The 24,367-nt window shown below is 41.6% G+C and overlaps 1 protein-coding gene across 49 annotated transcripts in view; it reads left to right on the top strand.

Annotated features, from left to right (window-relative positions):
• ANK3 (ankyrin 3) overlaps positions 1-24,367 on the top strand; it is a 756,238-nt gene that overhangs the window by 532,451 nt on the left and 199,420 nt on the right. For all 49 annotated transcript variants that reach the window (XM_077258828.1, XM_077258825.1, XM_077258804.1 and 46 more), the window contains 2 exons: positions 9,769-9,867; positions 19,600-19,797. In XM_077258828.1, coding sequence (XP_077114943.1) covers positions 9,769-9,867; positions 19,600-19,797 — 297 coding nt within the window. The remainder of the gene's footprint in view (positions 1-9,768; positions 9,868-19,599; positions 19,798-24,367) is intronic.

Here is a 24,367-nt window from a genome sequence, read left to right on the forward strand (position 1 = left end):
CACGACGGTGGTGCTGCATAATAGTGAGATCACAGATGTCCATGCAAGCACCGTGCAACGCATGTTACACAAGTCTGGAATGTTGACTCGAAGAAAGGTGAAGAATCCTTGACTTCAATATCGTCATAAGAAGCGTCGACTCGAGTTTGCAAAAACGTGTGAAAAGTGGACAGTAAAAGATTGTAAACGGGTGATTTGGAGAACTGAAATGAAAGTAAATAGTCTAGGTTCTGATGGGTGCAAATGGGTCTGGAAGAAACAAGGGAAAAGTGGCTAACGGCTCGAGAAATTAAAGGAACTGTGGAGGAAGCCTTATGATATGGGGTTGTTTCACAGCCAAAGGCGTTGGACCAGGATTCACCAGGATCAATGGTGGTCTCATTGCTGAGCTACATGTGAGTATCCTGCAAGACAAGTACTTTGTACACTCGAGAACTACACTCACCGGCCACTTTATTAGGTACACCATGCTAGTAACGGGTTGGACCCCCTTTTGCCTTCAGAACTGCCTCAATTCTTCGTGGCATAGATTCAACAAGGTGCTGGAAGCATTCCTCAGAGATTTTGGTCCATATTGACATGATGGCATCACACAGTTGCCGCAGATTTGTCGGCTGCACATCCCAAAGATGCTCCATACAAGGCAGGATGGATCCATGCTTTCATGTTGTTTACGCCAAATTCTGACCCTACCATCCGAATGTCGCAGCAGAAATCGAGACTCATCAGACCAAGCAACGTTTTTCCAATCTTCTACTGTCCAATTTCGATGAGCTTGTACAAATTGTAGCCTCAGTTTCCTGTTCTTAGCTGAAAGGAGTGGTACCCGGTGTGGTCTTCTGCTGCTGTAGCCCATCTGCCTCAAAGTTCGACGCACTGTGCGTTCAGAGATGCTCTTAGGCCTACCTTGGTTGTAACGGGTGGTGATTTGAGTCACTGTTGCCTTTCTATCAGCTCGAACCAGTCTGCCCATTCTCCTCTGACCTCTGGCATCAACAAGGCATTTCCGCCCACAGAACTGCCGCTCACTGGATTTTTTTTCTTTTTCGGACCATTCTCTGTAAACCCTAGAGATGGTTGTGCGTGAAAATCCCAGTAGATCAGCAGTTTCTGAAATACTCAGACCAGCCCTTCTGGCACCAACAACCATGCCACGTTCAAAGGCACTCAAATCACCTTTCTTCCCCATACTGATGCTCGGTTTGAACTGCAGGAGATTGTCTTGACCATGTCTACATGCCTAAATGCACTGAGTTGCCGCCATGTGATTGGCTGATTAGAAATTAAGTGTTAACAAGAAGTTGGACAGGTGTACCTAATAAAGTGGCCGGTGAGTGTATGAGTATGAAAAGGGCAACATAGTCTTCCAGAAGCATATGTCGGGATTGGCGAAGAAATGGTTCAATGACAATGAAGTAGAGGTTCTGGATTGGCCCCCACAGTCCCCACAACTCAATCGAACACTGGTGGGTAGAGTTGAAGAAAAAAATATATACATACCCAAGTGAAATGACCATTATGCACCAACTGTGCAAACGTGTAGAAGAGACCTGGGATAAGATTTTGGTCGAGACTTGCTTGAATCCGATTGAGAGCATGCCCAGAAGGATTCAGGCACTGTTGAAAGCCAAAGGTGGATTAACAAAATAATAAAAATAAAAAAATTTTATTTTCAGAAGAAAAACAGTAACAATGCAGTGACATAAGAATCTGCATAACTAATCATATGCTAAGTAGCTGCAAGTCAAATTTATGTATGAGACAGCCAAGATGATTGTCTATAAAATGATCGTAGACTCACGTTCGAAGCAGAAGTGGATATTGAGATATGGAGCCTGAAAGTCAAAAGTTCAAAATATTGTTAACGTTTTGCTCATCTATCTATCTATCTATCTATCTATCTATCTATCTATCTATCTATCTATCTATCTATCTATCTATCTATCTATCTATCTATCTAGTCTTGCAAAGCTATTCACCTCCCCCTTGGCTTCTTACCTATTTTGTTACATTACAACCTCAGTTTACATAAGTATGCGATGCATCAGCTCAAAGTTGGCAAAGTGAAGTGAAAAAATATAGGCATAAATTAAGTTTGTGGGATCAAATAACTAAAAATTGGCATGTGCATATGTATTCATCCCTTTTGTTATGAAACCCCTAAAACTTTCTGGGGCAATTACCTTAATAAGTCCCATGCTTAGTGAAAGGAAGTTCACTTCTGTGTAATCTAAGTGTCACATGTCTGTCAGTATATACATTTTACCTTTTCTGAAAGGCCAAAGAGGCTGCAACACCATTAAGCTAGAGAAACCACTAATCTAACACCACCATGAAGACCAAGGAGATCCCCAAACAAGTCAGGGACAAAGTTGTTGAGAAGTTCCAGTCAGGGTTGGGATAAAAAAAAATATCCCAATCTCTGATGATTCCTCGGAGCACCATCAAATCCATTATCATCAAATGGAATGAACATGGTACCACAACAATCCTGCCATGAAAGGCCCGCCCACCAAAACTCTCAGCCCAGGCAAGAAGGACATTAATCAGAGAGGCAGCACAGAGACCAAAGGTAATCCTGAAAAAACTGTTGAATTATCAAGCAGAGACTGGAGCATCTGTTCATACGACCATAATAAGCCATACACTCCATAGAGGTGGTCATTATGGAAGAGTGGACAGAAAAAAGCCTTTACTTACAAACAAAAATTGTAAGGTTCGTTTTGAGTTTGCCAGAAAACATGAGGGAGACTCCTCAAATGTATAGAGGAAGGTGCTGAGGTCAGATGAGACCAAAATTGAACTTTTTGCCAACGCAGGTAAATGCTATTTCTAGCACCAAACCAACACAGCTCATCACACCAAGAACACCTTCCCCACAGCGAAACTTTGTGGTAACAGCATCATGCTGCGGGGATGTTTTTCGGCAGCAGAGTCAGGAAAATTGGTCTGAGTCAAGGGGAAGATGAATGGTGCAAAATACGGGGACATCTTAGAGCAAAACCTGTTTCAGACTGTCAGTGATTTTAGACTGGGACTGAGGTTCACCTTCCACCAAGACAATGACCCAGAGCATACTGCTAAAGCAACACTTGAGTGATTTAAGGGGAAACGTGTAAATGTGGTCAAAGCACAGACCTTAATCCAATTTAGAATCTATGGTCACACTTGAAAATTGCTGTTCACCAGAGGTGTAGCTAGGGTTTTGGTCCAGGGGGGGCAAAGCTTCTGAGTGGGCCTCTAACCAGGTAACCTTGATTACAACTCGGTGACGTGCCCTAACAGTGGAGGAGAACCTCAGCAGATGACCGCGCTGTTACTGAAGATAATCTCTATATAATTGTCTAAGGGTCACTTCCGTCTGTCTGTCCTTCTGTCTGTCTGTCACGGATATTCATTGGTCGCGGCCTCTATCTGTCATGGAAATCCAAGTCGCTGATTGGTCGTGGCAAAACGCCCACGACCATTGCCACGACCAATCAGCGACGTGCACAGTCCGGAAGAAAATGGCTGCTCCTTACTCCCCGCACTCAGTGCCCGGCGCCCGTATACACCCCTCCGGTCACCGCTCACACAGGGTTAATGCCGGCGGTAACGGACCGCGTTATGCCGCGGGTAACGCACTCCGTTACCGCCGCTATTAACCCTGTGTGACCAAGTTTTTACTACTATTGCAGCATCAATAGTAAAAACATCTAATGTTAAAAATAATAAAAAAAATAAAAAATCATTAGAAACTCACCTTCCGCCGCCTTTCCTGCTCCTCGCGATGCCCCGGCCGGTCCATGCAAGTGGCACGTTCCGGTGGCAAGGATGGTCTGGGAGAAGGACCTGCCATGATGTCACGGTCATGTGACCGCGACGTCATCACAAGTCCTGCGCGCCTGCGCGAGCAGGACCTGCCATGACGTCACGGTCATGTGACTGTGACACGGTCATGTGACCGCGACGTCATCACACCCTGGGACCGGAAGCAGCCGCCTGCACCCCACACAGGTGACAGAGCTACAACGCGCCTGCGGAAGGTGAGTATATGCTTATTTTTTATTTTTTTTAACCTGTGACATACGTGGCTGGGCAATATACTACGTAGCTGGGCAATATAGTACGTGACTGCCCAATATACTACGTCGCTAGGCAATATACTAAGGCCGCTGGGCAATATACTTTGTCCCTGGGCAATATACTACGTCGCTGGGCAATATACTACGTCGCTGGGCAATATACTACGTGGCTGGGCAATATACTACGTGGCTGGGCAATATACTACGTCACTGGGCAATATACTACGTGGCTGTGCAATATACTACGTGGCTGGGCAATATAATACGTGGCTGGGCAATATACTACGTGGACATACATATTCTAGAATACCCGATGCGTTAGAATCGGGCCACCATCTAGTCTCTATATAAAGACCAATATGGATATTACCGCCATATGGTCAGTGGCAGATACCAGCCCTATAGAGCATATAAGAGATCACTGTACAGTTACAGATTTCCCGTCTTTTCCATCTGGCCCAGACCGACATGACAACGTCTTCCAGCCAGGACTCGTCTGCAGAGAATACAACAAAGACATGTTTCACTTCTCGTATTCCAGCTATCACCATCTACTACCAACCTGCACAAACTCCTCATCCTGCTGATACCCCAATACTGAGCCGCTGCTGCCGTATGTGACCCTATTACTGCCCCTGATACCCCAATACTGAGCCGCTGCCGTATGTGTCCCTATTACTGCCCCTGCTGTGTGGTTCTCTGTGCCCTCTAAATTCTAAAGCACCCCTCTATAATATAGTAATGCCGGGTGCAAGTGCCCTAGAAAACAGTGCCCATATTTTGCCCCCTAGAAAGTAATAATGCCCTCTGTGTGCCCCTTTGATAGCCACAGTAACCTGAGTTCCCCTATAACAATAAGTCCCCACTTTACATTTAATAAAGTCCCGAGTCTACCCCTGTACAGCTCCCCTATACACAGCATGATGCTCTCTTATACACAGTATAATGCACCCACACAGTATACTGACTCCTTAGTAGCTCCCAAACTGTTTGATGGCTCCAACAATGTATAATGACCCCCACACTGTAATCTCCATATTGTATGATGGCCCCCTAGATAGCCTCCATATATAGTAGCATAATGCACCAAATAGTCCACAGTATAGTATAATGCACTCCCCATAGGCAGACTCTGTAGTCTAAGGCAGCCCCCATAGGCAGACACTGTAATAAGGCAGCACCCCTATAGGCAGACCCTGTAATAAGGCAGCACCCCTATAGTCAGACCCTGTAATAAGGCAGCACCCCCATAGTCAGACCCTGTAATGAGGCAACACCCCCACAGGCAGCCCCTGTGATAAGGCAGCCCCCCCCCCCATAGTCAGACCCTGTAATGAGGCAGCACCCCTATAGTCAGACCCTGTAATAAGGCAGCCCCCATAGTCAGACCCTGTAATAAGGCAGCCCCCATAGTCAGGCCCTGTAATAAGGAAGCCCCCTTAGTCAGACCCTGTAATAAGGCAGGACCCCCATAGTCAGACCCTGTAATAAGGCAGCCCCCATAGTTAAACCCTGTAATAAGGCAGCACCCCATAGTCAGACCCTGTAAAAGTGCAGCCCCTGTAATAAGGCAGCCCCCATATTCAGACCCTGTAATAATGCAGCACCCCTATAGGCAGACCCTGTAATAAGGCAGCCCCCACAGTCAGACCTTGTAATAAGGCAGCCCCCCCATAGTCAGACCCTGTAATAAGGCAGCACCCCTATAGGCAGACCCTGTAATAAGGCAGCACCCCTATAGGCAGACCCTGTAATAAGGCAGCCCCCATAGTTAAACCCTGTAATAAGGCAGCACCCCATAGTCAGACCCTGTAATAAGGCAGCACCCCCATAGTCAGACCCTGTAATAAGGCAGCCCCCATAGTTAAACCCTGTAATAAGGCAGCACCCCATAGTCAGACCCTGTAAAAGGGCAGCCCCTGTAATAAGGCAGCCCCCATATTCAGACCCTGTAATAAGGCAGAATCCCTATAGTCAGACCCTGTAATAAGGCAGCACCCCTATAGTCAGACCCTGTAATAATGCAGCACCCCTATAGGCAGACCCTGTAATAAGGCAGCCCCCACAGTCAGACCTTGTAATAAGGCAGCCCCCCCATAGTCAGACCCTGTAATAAGGCAGCACCCCTATAGGCAGACCCTGTAATAAGGCAGCACCCCTATAGGCAGATCCTGTAATAAGGCAGCACCCCCATAGTCAGACCCTGTAATGAGGCAGCCCCCACAGTCAGACCCTGTAATAAGGCAGCACCCCCATAGTCAGACCCTGTAATGAAGCAGAACCCCTATAGGCAGACCCTGTAATAAGGCAGCACCCCCATAGTCAGACCCTGTAATGAGGCAGCCCCCACAGTCAGACCCTGTAATAAGGCAGCACCCCCATAGTCAGACCCTGTAATGAGGCAGAACCCCTATAGTCAGACCCTGTAATAAGGCAGCCCCCATAGTCAGACCCTGTAATAAGGCAGCACCCCCATAGTCAGACCCTGTAATAAGGCAGCCCCCATAGTCAGACCCTGTAATGAGACAGCACCCCTATAGGCAGACCCGCAGACCCTGTAATAAGGCAGCCCCACAGTCAGACCCTGTAATAAGGCAGCTCCCCCCATAGGCAGACCCTGTAATAAAGCAGCAGCACCCATTAAAAAAAATAAAATAAATACCTCTCTTTTTCCTGGTTCCTGCGCTGCTCCCGCTGATCTCCTGACAGCGGGCGCCGGTCAGTGACTTCATCGCGCCCGCTGTCACTGTCGGCGACGTCAGACGCCGACACTGACAGGGGGATGATGGGCGAAGAAGCGCAGCACTCCTTCTCCCATCATTGCGATCAACTGTATCGGCTAAATGCCGGTACAGTTGATCTTCCGATGACGGCGGGGGCCCACTGCTGGCACCGGGCCCCTCCGCCTGCTCAGGGGCCCCATATCGACAGAGCAGGGAGGCCGCTGCACGCGCCGATGCAGGTACAGTAGCGTAGCTCCGGGTGGGCCCTCTCTGAGAACCCTCTGCCCCCCGGTAGCTACGCTACTGCTGTTCACCAAAGGACACCATCTAACTTGAAGAAGCTGAAGCTGTTTTGCCTTGAGGAATGGGCAACAATCCCAGTGGCCAGATGTGGAAAGCTCATAGAGACTTACTCAAAGCGACTTGCAGCTGTAATTGTCAAGAAAGGAGGCTTTTCAAAGTACTGACCTTAGGGTCGTGAATGTGTATGCACACTGAAGTTTTCAGTTATTTTGTCATCTTTGTTTGCTTCATAAAAAAGAGAAAACCAAATGTTCACAGTTGTAGGTACAGTATGTGTGTTACTTGAACTGATGCCAGCCCTAAAAAAAAAAACCTGTGAAGTAGCAAAACAAGAAAAATGCCAAGGGGAGCCACTGTATTTATCTATCTAATATTTTTTCTAGAATTATTATTATTATTATTTCTTTTTAGAACACCATTGATTACATGATTTTGTACATGGGAAGGCGTTACATACAAAATACAAATGTAAATTAGAATGAACAGTCTGACAGACTGGTACAGAGGGATGAGAACCCTGCCATTATGTGCTTGCAATGTACAGGGTATTGGGTGGGGAAGGAGACAGTTGGTCTAGCGCTGGATCAACTTCGGTGAGATGACAGTGGGGTTATTGCAGGCTGCTGACTTTTCTGAAGAAATGAGTTTTCAGGTTATGTTTGGAGGTTCCAAATGTGGGAGATAATTGAACATCTTGGGGCCTTGAATTAAATAGGATGGGGGATGCTTAGGAGAAGTCTTGAAGGTGATTTGTTGAGGAATGTACAAAAGAACAGAATCGTGAAGAACACCAACAGAGAGAGGGCAGAATGTGAATGGAAGATGCTAAATGTGCTGTTAATGAGGTTGTCTACCTAATATTTTTTATCTATCTATCTATCTATCTATCTATCTATCTATCTATCTATCTATCTATCTATCTATCTATCTATCTATATCCCTCCCTAAATTTCTTCCATCAGTACAGTATTGAGTAGTGAGAGGTGAACCCCTGGATGTTCGGGTTCGGCGGGGCTGAACAGTTAAAAAAAAAAAAAAGAAGTTTGGTTCAGGTACCAGCACATCACCCAAATCCGGACCTCATTCACATGAATGGGGGGCCCAAACATCCAGTGTTTGCCACGCTGTCATGTGCATGACAATGCGGCAAACACTGCCTCTGGTAAGATCATTGCCACTGGTCAGAGCGCTGCGGCTGCCTTGCTGAACCCGCAGCTTTGTCTGGAGGTAAACTCCAGTCACAGGTGTTGGCTGATGGGACTACTACTCCCATCAGCCTACACCTGCTGTCAGTGGTAACAGCGAGAGCAGGCGGCAGCTGATGGGAGTATTCATCAACCGGCGCCTGCTCTAAGAATAAATAGATAAAAAATAACGCGGGTTCCCCTGTATTTTTGTATCAACCCCATGAATATTGACCGAACTAGCCACTGCCACAGGACAAGTGGGAAGAGCTAGTAAAAGATCTAATAGATGCGCCTTTTCTGGGCAGGCTGCTATTTTTAGGCTGGGGGGCCAATATCTAGATCCCAGCTGTCTGCTTTAGCTTGGCTGGTTGTCAAAAATTGGGAGGACCACACGCTGTTTTTGTAAAATATTTATTTAAAGGGTCCATGAAAAATCGTACAGCACTCGGATGCCATCCACGTACTCTCCCATGTGCAATGCCGCCATTGTAACTGAAATGACAAAGCTCACTTTGTGTACCGACACCTTTGTCATCTTGGCCGCTCCTGATTCAGAGCGCAACAGCCGATGACAAACTCATCTTACCTTTTTTTTTTGGCATAGGAATTCTCAACTAAAAAGTGATACTAATTTAGCTCGCTGGTCAGTGCAGTGAGGGGAGCCCGTGAAATCTTGTGCTTTAATATAATTGGTGCCTTTGTTAGCCCCCTGTGTTTCCCTCACCCTTTTGCTATAGCACTCCATCATCTATCTATATTTATCTGATAATTATTTATGGCATTTTAGTTTCTAACGAGGCTTGTCACATGACTTAGGATAAAAACCCAAACAAAAATCTCAATTAGTAGACACTGTGTTTCGGGGTACTGCCCCTCGTCAGTGCACAGTGTGAGATCTGGCTTGGCCGGGTGAGAGGAGTCTGACCAGGATCCAAGAGGTAACAGTGACACGACATGTCAGGATTGATGTGTCGCTCTCTGCAAGGAGGAATGTTACCCCATGGATCCCTATATATAATATGGAATTGCCTATTCATAGTACCGTAATCATTTTCTTCACCATTAGACATATTATTGATGCTTAGATTTTTAAGGCCAAGTAGGGAAATCTCTGCCCTACATATTGTGATTTCTCCTGGCTTCATGCTTTGCACCAGATTCGGGGAGTTTATAGTTATAGAGTAACATTATTGTTTGGAGCAATACTGCCACTCAGTGGATAGAGAAGGTATGACATTATTTTTGTAAAAATAATGCATGTGATAACTAAGGGCATGAAATATGTGAAATATAATGTACGTGTCATCTATGGTAAAAGAATATAGAATTGTAAATATAACCTGTAACTAGTGTGGTGCAAGGAAGCAGAAAAAACTGTAAAGGAATAATGTGAATAACGGCATACAACAATTGTGGGTTGTAATTCAGTGTAAAGCATGAAAAAAATAACAGGAGTGCAAACTATTTATACAGTGTATTGCTTTCTTACAGGATGGCCTGACGCCTCTTCACTGTGGAGCAAGGAGTGGCCATGACCAGGTCGTGGAAATGCTTCTGGAAAGAGGAGCCCCGATTCTTTCCAAAACAAAGGTTTGTTACTGACTGACCTCAGTCTTTGCCTTTGACAAGTTTAGAATTCGGCTGCTGTCTTTGGCACTGCCTTCGACTTTGAATGCAATGGCAGGGTGATGGCAGGGTGTGTGACATGGGCCCCTGTTCTGGCGATTGGTGCGGGTCACAGCCGTCATATTTACACGGCCTCCACCAGCCACAATATTTCTAAATCTTTTTAGCTTCCTCAGTGTCATAGCAGCAGCCTTTGGGCAATCACAAAGCGTTAATACAGACCTCCCCTTCTTCCTAAAAGGATCCCTTCATTTCTGGTAGATCAAGAAGAGCACACATAAGGGGGAAGGTCCATGAGTCCTTGGAAATGGTGTCATACAATGCTGAAATAAATTGTATCATACAATTCTCATATAGTATCACACTATGCTCATCTTATATAGTATCACACTATGCTCATCTTATATAGTGTGATACTATGCTCATCTTATATAGTATCATACTATGCTCATCTTATATAGTATCACACTATGCTCATCTTATATAGTGCCATACTATGCTCATCTTATATAGTATCACACTATGCTCATCTTATATAGTGCCATACTATGCTCATCTTATATAGTGTCATACTATGCTCATCTTATATAGTGCCATACTATGCTCATCTTATATAGTGTCACACTATGCTCATCTTATATAGTGCCATACTATGCTCATCTTATATAGTGTCATACTATGCTCATCTTATATAGTATCACACTATGCTCATCTTATATAGTGCCATACTATGCTCATCTTATATAGTGCCATACTATGCTCATCTTATATAGTGCCATACTATGCTCATCTTATATAGTGTGATACTATGCTCATCTTATATAGTATCACACTATGCTCATCTTATATAGTGCCATACTATGCTCATCTTATATAGTGCCATACTATGCTCATCTTATATAGTGTGATACTATGCTCATCTTATATAGTATCACACTATGCTCATCTTATATAGTGCCATACTATGCTCATCTTATATAGTGCCATACTATGCTCATCTTATATAGTGTGATACTATGCTCATCTTATATAGTGCCATACTATGCTCATCTTATATAGTGTGATACTATGCTCATCTTATATAGTGTCATACTATGCTCATCTTATATAGTGTGATACTATGCTCATCTTATATAATGTCACACTATGCTCATCTTATATAGTGTCACACTATGCTCATCTTATATAGTGTCATACTATGCTCATCTTATATAGTATCACACTATGCTCATCTTATATAGTGTGATACTATGCTCATCTTATATAGTGTCATACTAGGCTCATCTTATATAGTGTCATACTACGCACATGTTATATAGTGTCATACTATGCTCATCTTATATAATGTCACACTATTCTCATCTTATATAGTGTCTTATTATGCTCATCTTATATAGTGTGATACTATGCTCATCTTATATAATGTCACACTATGCTCATCTTATATAGTGTGATACTGTGCTCATCTTATATAGTGCCATACTATGCTCATCTTATATAGTGTGATACTATGCTCATCTTATATAATGTCACACTATGCTCATCTTATATAGTGTGATACTATGCTCATCTTATATAATGTCACACTATGCTCATCTTATATAGTGTCATACTACGCACATCTTATATAGTGTCATACTATGCTCATCTTATATAATGTCACACTATTCTCATCTTATATAGTGTCTTATTATGCTCATCTTATATAGTGTCATACTATGCTCATCTTATATAGTGTCTTATTATGCTCATCTTATATAGTGTGATACTATGCTCATCTTATATAATGTCACACTATGCTCATCTTATATAGTGTGATACTGTGCTCATCTTATATAGTGCCATACTATGCTCATCTTATATAATGTCATACTATGCTCATCTTATATAATTTCATACTATGCTCATCTTATATAATGCCACACTATGCTCATCTTATATAGTGTGATACTATGCTCATCTTAGGCTGGTTTCACACTTGCGTTTTGATCTGCAGCGTTTTAAAAAAAAACCGCAGGTGGTGAAAAAGCGCATGTAAACGCATGCAAACGCTGCGTTTTTTAGACGCATGCGTTTTTGCATGCAGAAAAAAAACGCGGCGTTTTGACGCGTTTACATGCGTTTTTTCCTGCGTTTGCGTTTTTGAAACGCATGATGAGAAGTGTGTGACAGCTGCCAATCATCAAAATCAACTAGAAAACCCACTATTAATAGAATTAGCTAGGGTTAGCGTTAGGGTTAGGGTTAGGATCCCTAGGGTTAGGGTTAGGGGTAGCTTTTTATTAGAAGAATGTCCTGGTCACCAGGTCACTGATAAGCCACCCCCCACCATCAAGGTGATAAAGGGATCCAAACCCTAACCCTACCCCTAACCCTAACCATAACCCTAGGGATCCAAACCCTAACCCTACCTCTAACCCTACCCCTAACCCTAACCCTTGTGATCCTAACCCTACCCCTAACCCTAACCATAACCCTTGGGATCCTAACCCTACCCCTAACCCTAACCATTACCCTAGGGATCCAAACCCTAACCCTAACCATAACCCTTGGGATCCTAACCCTAACCATAACCCTAGGGATCCTAACCCTAACCATTAGGATCCTAACCCTAAGGGTTAGGATCCTAACCCTAACCCTAAGGGTTAGGGTTAGGATCCCTAGGGTTAGGGTTAGGATTCCTAGGGTTACTAGGGATCCTAACCCTAACCCTAACCGTTACCCTAGGGATCCTAACCCTAACCCTAAGGGTTAGGGTTAGAATCCCGAGGGTGAGGGTTAGGGTTAGGATCCCTAGGGTTACTAGGGATCCTAACCTTAGGGTTAGGGTTAGGATCCCTAGTAACCCAAGGGTTAGGGTTAGGGTCAGGGTTAGGGGGGTTTTTTTGTGTGTTTTCGTGTGTTTTTCTATAAAAACGCATGCGTTTTTAACGCAAGCAAACGCATGTGCTTAAAAAGCATGCGTTTACTTAGACAGCAATACATTTTTTTGCCGCGAATAAACGCATGCGTTTTTTTGCGGCAAAAAAACGCCGCTAGAAATTACTACAGGTTGCATTTCTGCAACTAAACGCACGTGTCAAAAAACGCATGCGTTGCCGAAAACGAGTCAAAACGCATGCTAACAAACGCATGCGTTTTTAATGTTAAGTATAGAAAAAAAACCGCATGCGTTTTTTAGCGCTAAAACGCTGCAGATCAAAACGCAAGTGTGAAACCAGCCTTATATAGTGTCATACTATGCTCATCTTATATAGTGTCATACTATGCTCATCTTATATAGTGTGATACTATGCTCATCTTACATAGTGTCATACTATGCTCATCTTATATAGTATGATACTATGCTCATCTTATATAGTGTCATACTATGCTCATCTTATATAGTGTCATACTATGCTCATCTTATATAGTGTCATACTATGCTCATCTTATATAGTGTGATACTATGCTCATCTTATATAATGTCATACTATGCTCATCTTATATAGTGTGATACTATGCTCATCTTATATAATGTCATACTATGCTCATCTTATATACTGTCATACTATGCTCATCTTATATAGTGTCATACTATGCTCATCTTATATAGTGTCATACTATGCTCATCTTATATAGTGTCATACTATGCTCATCTTATATAATGTGATACTATGCTCATCTTATATAATGTCATACTATGCTCATCTTATATAGTGTCATACTATGCTCATCTTATATAGTGTCATACTATGCTCATCTTATATAGTGTGATACTATGCTCATCTTATATAGTGTCATACTATGCTCATCTTATATAGTGTCATACTATGCTCATCTTATATAGTGTCATACTATGCTCATCTTATATAGTGTGATACTATGCTCATCTTATATAATGTCATACTATGCTCATCTTATATAGTGTCATACTATGCTCATCTTATATAGTGTCATACTATGCTCATCTTATATAGTGTCATACTATGCTCATCTTATATAGTGTCATACTATGCTCATCTTATATAATGTGATACTATGCTCATCTTATATAATGTCATACTATGCTCATCTTATATAGTGTCATACTATGCTCATCTTATATAGTGTCATACTATGCTCATCTTATATAGTGTCATACTATGCTCATCTTATATAGTGTCATACTATGCTCATCTTATATAGTGCCATACTATGCTCATCTTATATAGTATCACACTATGCTCATCTTATATACACTGTGTTCCAAATTATTATGCAAATAATATTTCCTCATATTTTCTCTAAATTACCTATCTGAATTGCAGTCATTGTTATTTTCCAGTCATCTACTATTCTAGTATAATTGCAATGTTTTGGAACAAACTGCCTATGAAAACAGTATATTTAAAAAAAAAATAAACACTCAAAATGCATGTTCCAAATTATTATGCACAGCAGAGTTTTCAACCTTTTTTTTTATTTTGAACAAAAAAATGGTCAATTGTGAAGTTATAAGCATTATCAGCTTATTACAAAATGAAATCAAACAGTTTTCAAGTGAAAACTTTATTCTAGGTGATGTTACATTTGCACATAGGACCCCTTGTTGGAAAGAAGCTTCTGAACTCTCTCGTCCATTGAATTTGTCAGTTTTTGGATGGTTTCTGCTTCAATTGTTTTGCATGTGGACAGAATACCCTCCCAGAGCTGTTGCTTAGATGTGAGCTGCCTCCCGCCATCATAGACACTCCTTTTGATGATGCTCCAGAGGTTCTCAATGGGGTTGAGGTCAGGGGAAGATGGTGGCCACACCATAAGTTTGTCCTCTTTTATGCCCATAGCAGCCAGAGATGCAGATGTGTTTTTTGCAGCATGAGACGGTGCATTATCATGCATGAAAATGATCTTGCTGCGGAAAGCACGGTTCTTCCTCTTGAACCATGGCAGGAAGTGTTTTTAGAAACTCCACATAGATTATGGAGTTCATCTTAACCCCTTCAGGGATCATAAAGGGGACGACAATCTCTCTCCCCATGATTCCAGCCCCAAACATTACTCCACCTCCTCCTTGTTGGCGCCTTAGCCGTGTTTTCATGGGGTGTCCATCAACCAGCCATCCTCCACTCCATCCATCTGGACCATCGAGCGTTGCATGGCACTCATCGGTGAACAAAACAGTTTGGAAGTCAGTCTTCATGTATCGTTTGGCCCACTGGAGCCGTTTCTGCTTGTGTGCAGTGGATAGAGGTGGTCGACAGGATGGCTTACGCACCTCTGAAGGACTCTGCATCTTGTTGTTCTGGGGACGTTGGAGGCACCAGCAGCTTCAAAAACTTGTCTGCTGCTAGGACAAGGCATTTTTGCAGCTGCTCTTTTAACTTTACGCAATTGCCTGTTGGAAAGAGCCCTCAATTTTTCCTTATCAGCACGCACACGTGTGTGCTGGGAACCAGCTACATACTTCTTGATTGTGCGATGATCACGATGAAGTGTCTTGGCAATGTTGATTGTAGTCATGCCTTGACCTAAATACTCCACAATTTGTTGCTTCTCAGTAGCCGACACATCCTTTTTCTTTCCCATTTTGGCAAAAAATGTAGGCTGCTTAATAATGTGGAACAGCCTTCTTAAGTAGTCTTGCCTTTATTTGGACACACCTGCCAAACTAATGTGCACAGGTATCTGCAATTGCTTTCAGTGATATAAAGAGCCCTGACACACATCACCATCAATGAGTTTAAATGACAAAAAAAATTCTAACCTTATCACTCCTAAACTCTTTGTGCATAATAATTTGGAACACAGTATAGTGTCATATTATGCTCATCTTATATAGTGTCATATTATGCTCATCTTATATAGTGTCATACTATGCTCATCTTATATAGTGTTTTACTATGCTCATCTTATATAGTGTTATACTATGCTCATCTTATATAATATCATACTATACTCATCGTATATAATGTCATACTATGCTCATCTTATATAGTGTGATACTATGCTCATCTTATATAGTGTGATACTATGCTCACCTTATATAGTGTCATACTATTCTCATCTAATAGTGTGATACTATGCTAAACTTATATAGTGTCATACTATGCTCATCTTATATAGTGTGATACTATGTTCACCTTATACATTCCCTGACATAAGTTATGTCACTTATCCATGTTATGTAAATAAAAGCTTATAACCTGAAGTTAAATTAATTCATTGGTTGTATAAATTATTCTTTTGAAAGCTGAAACCCCCTGAAATGTGGTTTAGGTTTAGAAAATAAATTGGCATCAATGCAGAAATATTGATCAGTTAATGGACACAGAATGGTCAGATTTTGGCAAGACAAAAGTTTTGTCACCTGGTCATATAATGCACCCAATCCTAGTTTACATCCTCACCTGCGCTCAGTAAATGATCGGTTAATTAGTGTGTGTATAAAAAGAAACCCAGCACCCCAGACCTTCACTTGAACTGCAACTTGAGTTCTGACAACATGCCAAAAATCCACCCTGCGACCAAAGCCTGGATTATCAAGAGGCTGAAGACCAGATCCACTGCAGAGGTGGCTGGCACCTTTAATGTGTCTCAGTGTCAAGTACAAAGAAGTAAAAAAAGATTTGAATAGACTGGAGATGTGTTTGACAAGCCCAGATCCGGCAGACCCCGCAAGACAACTGCTCAGGAGGAACGTCTGTTGGTTAGAAAATCCAAAGTAAGCCCCTCTTCCACTGCAGCAGAGCTCCAACAGGCCTGGTCACCTCAAGTCCCTGTGTCAACCAGAACAGTTTGTAGGATTCTGTCTTGAAATGGCCTCCATGGTCGAATCAGTGCCCAGAAGCCAGCGCTAAACAAAAGCAAATAAAAAACTGTGTGGCATTTGCAAAGTCCCACAGCCTGCTAAATAGAAGGACACTGGAAAAGTGGTAGAAGGTGGATTTTTCCGATGAATCTTCAGTAGAATTACACTACAGCCACCACAAATACTGCAGGAGACCTATTGGAGCCCGTATGGACCCTAATACACCCAGAAAACAGTTAAATTTGGTGGTGGAAAGATCATGGTCTGGCATTACATTCAGTATGGGGGTGTGCGAAACATTTGCAAGGTGGCAGGCAATAGCAATAGCCTAAAATATCAAGAAGTATTAGCTACATCTTATATTCCAAATCATAAAAGGGGTCAATTCTGCAGCAGGATGGTGCTCCATCTCATACATTCATCTCTACAACAAAGTTCCTCCAGGCAAAAAAGATCAAGGGGCTCAAGGACTGGCCAGCCCAGTCACCAGACATGAACATCATTGAGCATGTTTGGGGTAGGATGAAAAAGGAAGCTTGGAAGACAAAACCAAAGAATCTAGATGAACTCTGGGAGGCATGTAAGACTGCATTCCTTGCTATTCCTGATGACTTCATTACTAAATTGTATGAATCATTGTTGAACCGCATGGATGCAGTCCTTCAAGGTCATGGAAGTCACACAAAATATTAAATATGACTCTAATAGCACCACGACTTCATTCACCAATGTTATGCAACATATATTTGTATTTTAAGTTAATTATTTGTTTGACTATCACATTACTTTCTGTGGGCGACAAAACTTTTGTCTTGCCAAAATCTGACCATTCTGTGTCCATTAACAGAACAGTATTTCTGCATTGATGCCAATTTATTTTCTTAACCTAAACCACATTTTGGAGGGTTTCAGCTTTCAAAAGAATAATTTATACAACCAATTGATGAATTTAATGTCAGGTTATAAGCTTTTATTTACATAACACGGATAAGCGACATAACTTCTGTCAGGGAATGTATAGTGTCATACTTTGCTTACCTTATATAGTGTGTGTATGCTCATCTTATATAGTGTGATACTATGCTCATCTTATATAGTGTGATACTATGCTCATCTTATATAGTGTGATACTATGCTCATCTTATATAGTGTGTGTATACTCATCTTATATAGTGTGATACTATGCTCATCTTATATAGTGTGATACTATGCTCATCTTATATAGTGTGTGTATGCTCATCTTATATAGTGTGATACTATGCTCATCTTATATAGTGTGATACTATGCTCATCTTATATAGTGTGATACTATGCTCATCTTATATAGTGTGATACTATGCTCATCTTATATAGTGCCATACTATGCTCTTCTTATATAGTGTGATACTATGCTCATCTTATATAGTGTGATACTATGCTCCTCTTATATAGTGCCATACTATGCTCATCTTATATAGTGTGATACTGTGCTCATCTTATATAGTGTGATATTATGCTCATCTTATATAGTGTGATACTATGCTCATCTTATATAGTGTGATACTATGCTCATCTTATATAGTGCCATACTATGCTCATCTTATATAGTGTGATACTATGCTCATCTTATATAGTGTGATACTATGCTCATCTTATATAGTGTGTTACTATGCTCATCTTATATAGTGTGATACTATGCTCATCTTATATAGTGTGTTACTATGCTCATCTTATATAGTGTGATACTATGCTCCTCTTATATAGAGTGATACTATGCTCCTCTTATATAGTGTGATACTATGCTCCTCTTATATAGTGTGATACTATGCTCATCTTATATAGTGTGATACTATGCTCATCTTATATAGTGTGATACTATGCTCATCTTATATAGTGTGATACTATGCTCCTCTTATATAGTGTGTTACTATGCTCATCTTATATAGTGTGATACTATGCTCATCTTATATAGTGATACTATGCTCATCTTATATAGTGCCATACTATGCTCATCTTATATAGTGTGATACTATGCTCATCTTATATAGTGTGATACTATGCTCATCTTATATTACATTCCTTACTTGATGTAGAAAGATATAAATCCATGCTACACATTCATTCCTGCTCTGAGTGTGTCACTGGTCATCATAAGTTTGTATTCCCAGGCTCTTCTGTCTCTCTGAGGTTTGAAGTTACCTTTCAATACCAGAAATTTCATGTCCATGATGCTGTAATCAGGGATACAAAATGTTTGGCCATTGATAGACCTATTATTTTTTCTTTTATTGTGTGGAGATGGGAATTCATCCTTTTTCTAAGTTTAAAAAAAAATAGAAAAAGTCAGCTCACCTGGCTAATACATGGATTCTTAAAGTCCAGGACTCGCACAGATGTAGGCTGAGCAGCCGGTGAAGGAACAGGAAAAAGCAGGGTGAATCCAGCTAAAAAAATTGCAACCTTGTAATAAAAAATACCTTTTAATGAGCCATTAAAATATGAAGATCACAGAGTTGTGGTCCACTGGATAACAATCAGCACATAATAGCACAATGAACAATGGTGCAGCATTGAAACCAATGTGTTTCGACTTGCTTCTTAATCATGGTATTACCATGCAGTAAACAAAACAGGGATTTTATCAAAATTGCAGCAAGCAGCCCAGTAAGTGACATATCGCTGCAATCAGGCTCTCTTTTTCTACGTTATGCTACTCTCAAATAGGGTACCAAAATCTGGTGACAGAGTCCTTTTAAAATACAGTAGATGTATGAGAGACTGTTTTCAATTATGTATTTCAATAAAATGTAAAAATAGAAGGAGGGTTGGGTTGCATACAGTCATTATAGACAAGTAACTTGCCAAACCTCCATGGATCTCTCAGTAACAGGAGAAGAGTATTGGAAGCTTTTGCTCACCAGTAATTCATCCTGCTTGTCTGTTTACAGAACGGACTGTCACCATTGCACATGGCAACCCAAGGAGATCACCTGAACTGTGTCCAACTCTTGCTGGTGCACAACGTACCTGTAGACGATGTCACCAATGACTATCTAACTGCACTACATGTTGCCGCACACTGTGGCCACTACAAGGTTGCGAAAGTCTTGCTGGATAAGAAAGCCAATCCTAACGCCAAAGCACTGGTGAGTACTAATTATAGTTCAAGCGTGTTTCTTTACTGTTCTCTTTATATTTATTTCAGTTACAAAGTCATAGTCTAACATTACACCCAACGCCCACATAGTTGAGCATGTGGAACACCATTATTAAGGCTATAGGGACTTTTTTAGGAATGTAAGAAAAGTTAAACTAAAAGTTGTAGTAATTTCTGATAAATAAGGATGAGAGAACCTGAACTGTAAAGTTTGAGGATCATACTATACACCTAGTGTCAGGTGCTGAACCCTGATCACGGACTGCTCCCAAAAGTCCGAGAGAAGTCCGTGTTACTGGTTGGAATTCAGATGCTTTGTAAAGCTTGTTGAAAGGCTGACCCAGCCTGTGTAACCGCCAGATCACGGGTGGTGCCACCATTGTGCACTGACTAGCGTAGAAACAGCTCAAGTGAGGATGAGTGTAAAATAAATAAATTTAAAAAATGATGTAGGGTCCCCCCGTATTTTTAATAACCTGCCAAGGGAAATCAGACAGATGTGAGCTAGTCTTATTATGCCGGGAAAGGGCCAATATCCATTGACCTTGCCATCCTCAAGAATGAGGCTGCATAGGTCACTCACGGTCGTGTATCATTGTCGATGATGTTACTCACTAGTAATGACATTACCGCTCATCAGACATGACCGTGAGTACCTTTGGAGCGTCATTCTCAGAATGGAGCTTCATAGGTTGCTTGAGAGAATTATTATTTATTATTATAGCGCCATTTATTCCATGGCGCTTTACATGTGAGGAGGGAGTATACATAATAAAAACAAGTATAATAATCTTAAATAATACAAGTCACGACTGGTACAGTAGGAGAGGACCCTGCCCACGAGGGCTCACAATCTACAAATCACTGGATATTGTGTGAACCCACAATGGATTACGTTAGAACTGCTGGGATTCCTTTTTAATAATAAATGGGCATGCCAGGGAATGTGTAGGGGTCTTTATTCAAATCAACTTTTTTTTCTTCTGTGTTTCTTTTTATTTTTAAATACAGGGTTAATAATGGGGTGTCTGGTAGATGCCTCTCCATTATTAACCCCAGGGCTTGATGCCAGCTGTCATTACACAGCTGACATCAACCCCTAAAACTATTACCCCGATTGTAACTGCACCAGGGCAATCGGCAAGAGCCAAAGCTAAACTCAGAATTAGCACATCTAATGGCTGAGGGCTGGTCTTATTAGGCTGCGAAGGGGCCAATATCCATGGACCTTCCCAGCCTATTAATGTCAGCCCAAAGCTATCTGCTTTGCCTTAGCTGGTTATTTTTTTTAGGTCTCCCCATTTTTATCAACCAGCAAAGGCAAAGCAGACAGCTGGGGGCTGATATTAATTGACTGGGAATGTCCATGGATATTGGCTCTTTCTCAGCATAATAAGACCAGCTCACAGCTGTCTGCTTTTCCTTGGATGGTTAATTTAAATAGTGGGGACCCCATGTCGTACTTTTCATCTATTTTTTTATTAATAAGTACAGTAAACTACACACGCAAGGCCCTGCTCTGCGCCTCTATTTGGATCTCTGCCTCCTGGTTCAAGATAATTATTTTTATTCTATGTTATTTTAAGCAATTTTCCTATCAACATTTATTTTCAGGGCAATTGTTATGCTCTTATCCCGATTTTGCTTCCTTTTGCAGCCCCCTAGCCCTTGCTACGACCATTTTGCAGCCATTTTACAGCACAAAAGTTCGGGTCCCCCTTGACTTCATGGTGTTAGGGTCCGGGTTTAAGTTCAGGACAAGTTATGGTACCTGAACCGAACTTTGGAGTAACGTTCTGCTGAACTCAAACCTTCATGAGGTCTGCTCATCCCTATTCATAATGCTGATCATTGTTGTCCCATGAACACAGTACATTTTATTAATAGATCTTAGAATAAAATAAGGTCCACAATGGATGTCTTAAAAAAAAAAGTCCTGACCCGAGATAATCTTATAAAGGTGTCCCTATAAACGATTCCACGTGGTTTGTTTTTTTCTAATAAACTTCAGCCAGGGCCAGACATTTGCTGAAAGGGAACAACCGCTTTAAGGGAAGGAGGGGATGTCATTTTATTACAAGTGGTGTATATGATTATAGTCAAGGTGACTTTAAGGGGTGTATGTGATTATACTTCAAGGAGGCACAATTTTACAACAATGGGTGCATGTGATCAATATGATTCATTCACACAACACCCCTTTGCAGTAAAATAATGCCCCCCCCCCCAACTCCAGGAACATATTCAGACATGTATAAGCATATTTTCCACTCCACCATCTCGTCCACCCTATTGCTAGTATAAATAAAAAAAAAAGCCTAGACGGGTTATCTAGCCCCCTCACATTCCTCTACTTCTCACCTTGAGATCCACAGTGTCCCTGACGAGTGACCTTACAACAATGACACTTAAACGGTGCAGTGGTACTCATTGCTCCTGCTTCCCCTTCTTTTTGATAAGGGTAGCCTGCCTTTGTGACTCATGCACTGTCACAGGCAAAGCAGGCTGAATCTGCAGGGAGGACCCAGGACACAGCAGACAGAGAATGTTTTCTCCGCCCTCACGCACCTCTCTGCTGGACAGCATAATAGCATAAGGCTATAGTTACAATGATAATAGTTACAGTGATATCACAGTTTAGAGATGGTACAGACAATGATGTCAAAGTACAAGTATAATAATGACAATGATGTCACATTGTAGGGACAATAAACTGGGATAAACACAATGATTCCACAGTAGTGGGATGATAAACACAGTGATGTCACAGTAGAGGGATAGTAAACACAATGATGTCACAGTAAAGGGATAATAAACACAGTGATGTCACAGTACAGGAATAATAAACACAGTGATGTCACAGTACAGGGATGATAAACACAGTGATGTCACAGTACAGGGATAATAAACACAGTGATATCACAGTACAGGGATAATAAACACAGTGATGTCACAGTACAGGGATAATAAACACAGTGATGTCTCAGTACAGGGATAATACACACAGTGATGTCACAGTACAGGGATAATAAACACAGTGATGTCACAGTACAGGGATAATAAACACAGTGATGTCACAGTACAGGGATAATAAACACAGTGATGTCACAGTACAAGGATGATAAACACAATGATGTCACAGTACAGGGATAATAAACAGTGATGTCACAGTGCAGGGATAATAAACACAGTGATGCCACAGTACAGGGATAACAAACACAGTGATGTCACAGTACAGGGATAATAAACACAGTGATGTCACAGTACAGGGATAATAAACACAGCGATGTCACAGTACAGGGATAATAAACACAGTGATGTCACAGTACAAGGATAATAAACACAGTGATGTCACAGTACAGGGATAATAAACAGTGATGTCACAGTACAGGGATAAGAAACAGTGATGTCACAGTACAGGGATAATAAACACAGTGATGTCACAGTACAGGGACAATGAACACAGTGATGTCACAGTACAGGGATGATAAACAGTGATGTCACAGTACAGGGATAGTAAACATAGTGATGTCTCAGTACTGGGATGATAAACACAGTGATGTCACAGTACTGGGATGATAAACACAGTGATGTCACGGTACAGGGATGATAAACACAGTGATGTCACAGTACAGGGATAGTAAACAGTGATGTCACAGTACAGGGATAATAAACACAGTGATGTCACAGTACAGGGATGATAAACACAGTGATGTCACAGTACAAGGATAATAAACACAGTGATGTCACAGTACAGGGATGATAAACACAGTGATGTCACAGTACAGGGATGATAAACACAGTGATGTCACAGTACAAGTATAATAAACACAGTGATGTCACAGTACAGGGATGATAAACACAGTGATGTCACAGTACAGGGATAATAAACAGTGATGTCACAGTACAGGGATAATAAACACAGTGATGTCACAGTACAGGGATAATAAACAGTGATGTCACAGTACTGGGATGATAAACACAGTGATGTCACAGTACTGGGATGATAAACACAGTGATGTCACAGTACAGGGATAATAAACACAGTGATGTCACAGTACTGGGATGATAAACACAGTGATGTCACAGTACAGGGATGATATACACAATGGTGTCACAGTACAGGGATAATAAACAGTTATTCCACACTACTGGGATATTAAACACAATGAAGTCAAAGCATAAGTGTAATGATCAAAGTAACATAACAGAAAAGGAATAATAGTCACAGTGATCTCAGTACAGGGATGGAGCACAGAGTGATGTCACAGTACAGAGATGTAGCACACAGTAATGCCACAGTACAGAGATGAAGCACACAGTGATGCCACAGTACAGAGATGAAGCACACAGTGATGTCACAGTACAGGGATGAAGCACACAGTGATGTCACAGTACAGGGATGAAGCACACAGTGATGTCACAGTACAGGGATGAAGCACACAGTGATGCCACAGTACAGGGATGAAGCACACAGTAATGCCATAGTACAGAGATGAAGCACGCATTGATGCCACAGTACAGAGATGAAGCACACAGTGATGTCACAGTACAGGGAT

This window comes from Ranitomeya variabilis, chromosome 4 (genome assembly GCF_051348905.1).
Source record: "Ranitomeya variabilis isolate aRanVar5 chromosome 4, aRanVar5.hap1, whole genome shotgun sequence".
NCBI lineage: Eukaryota > Metazoa > Chordata > Amphibia > Anura > Dendrobatidae > Ranitomeya > Ranitomeya variabilis.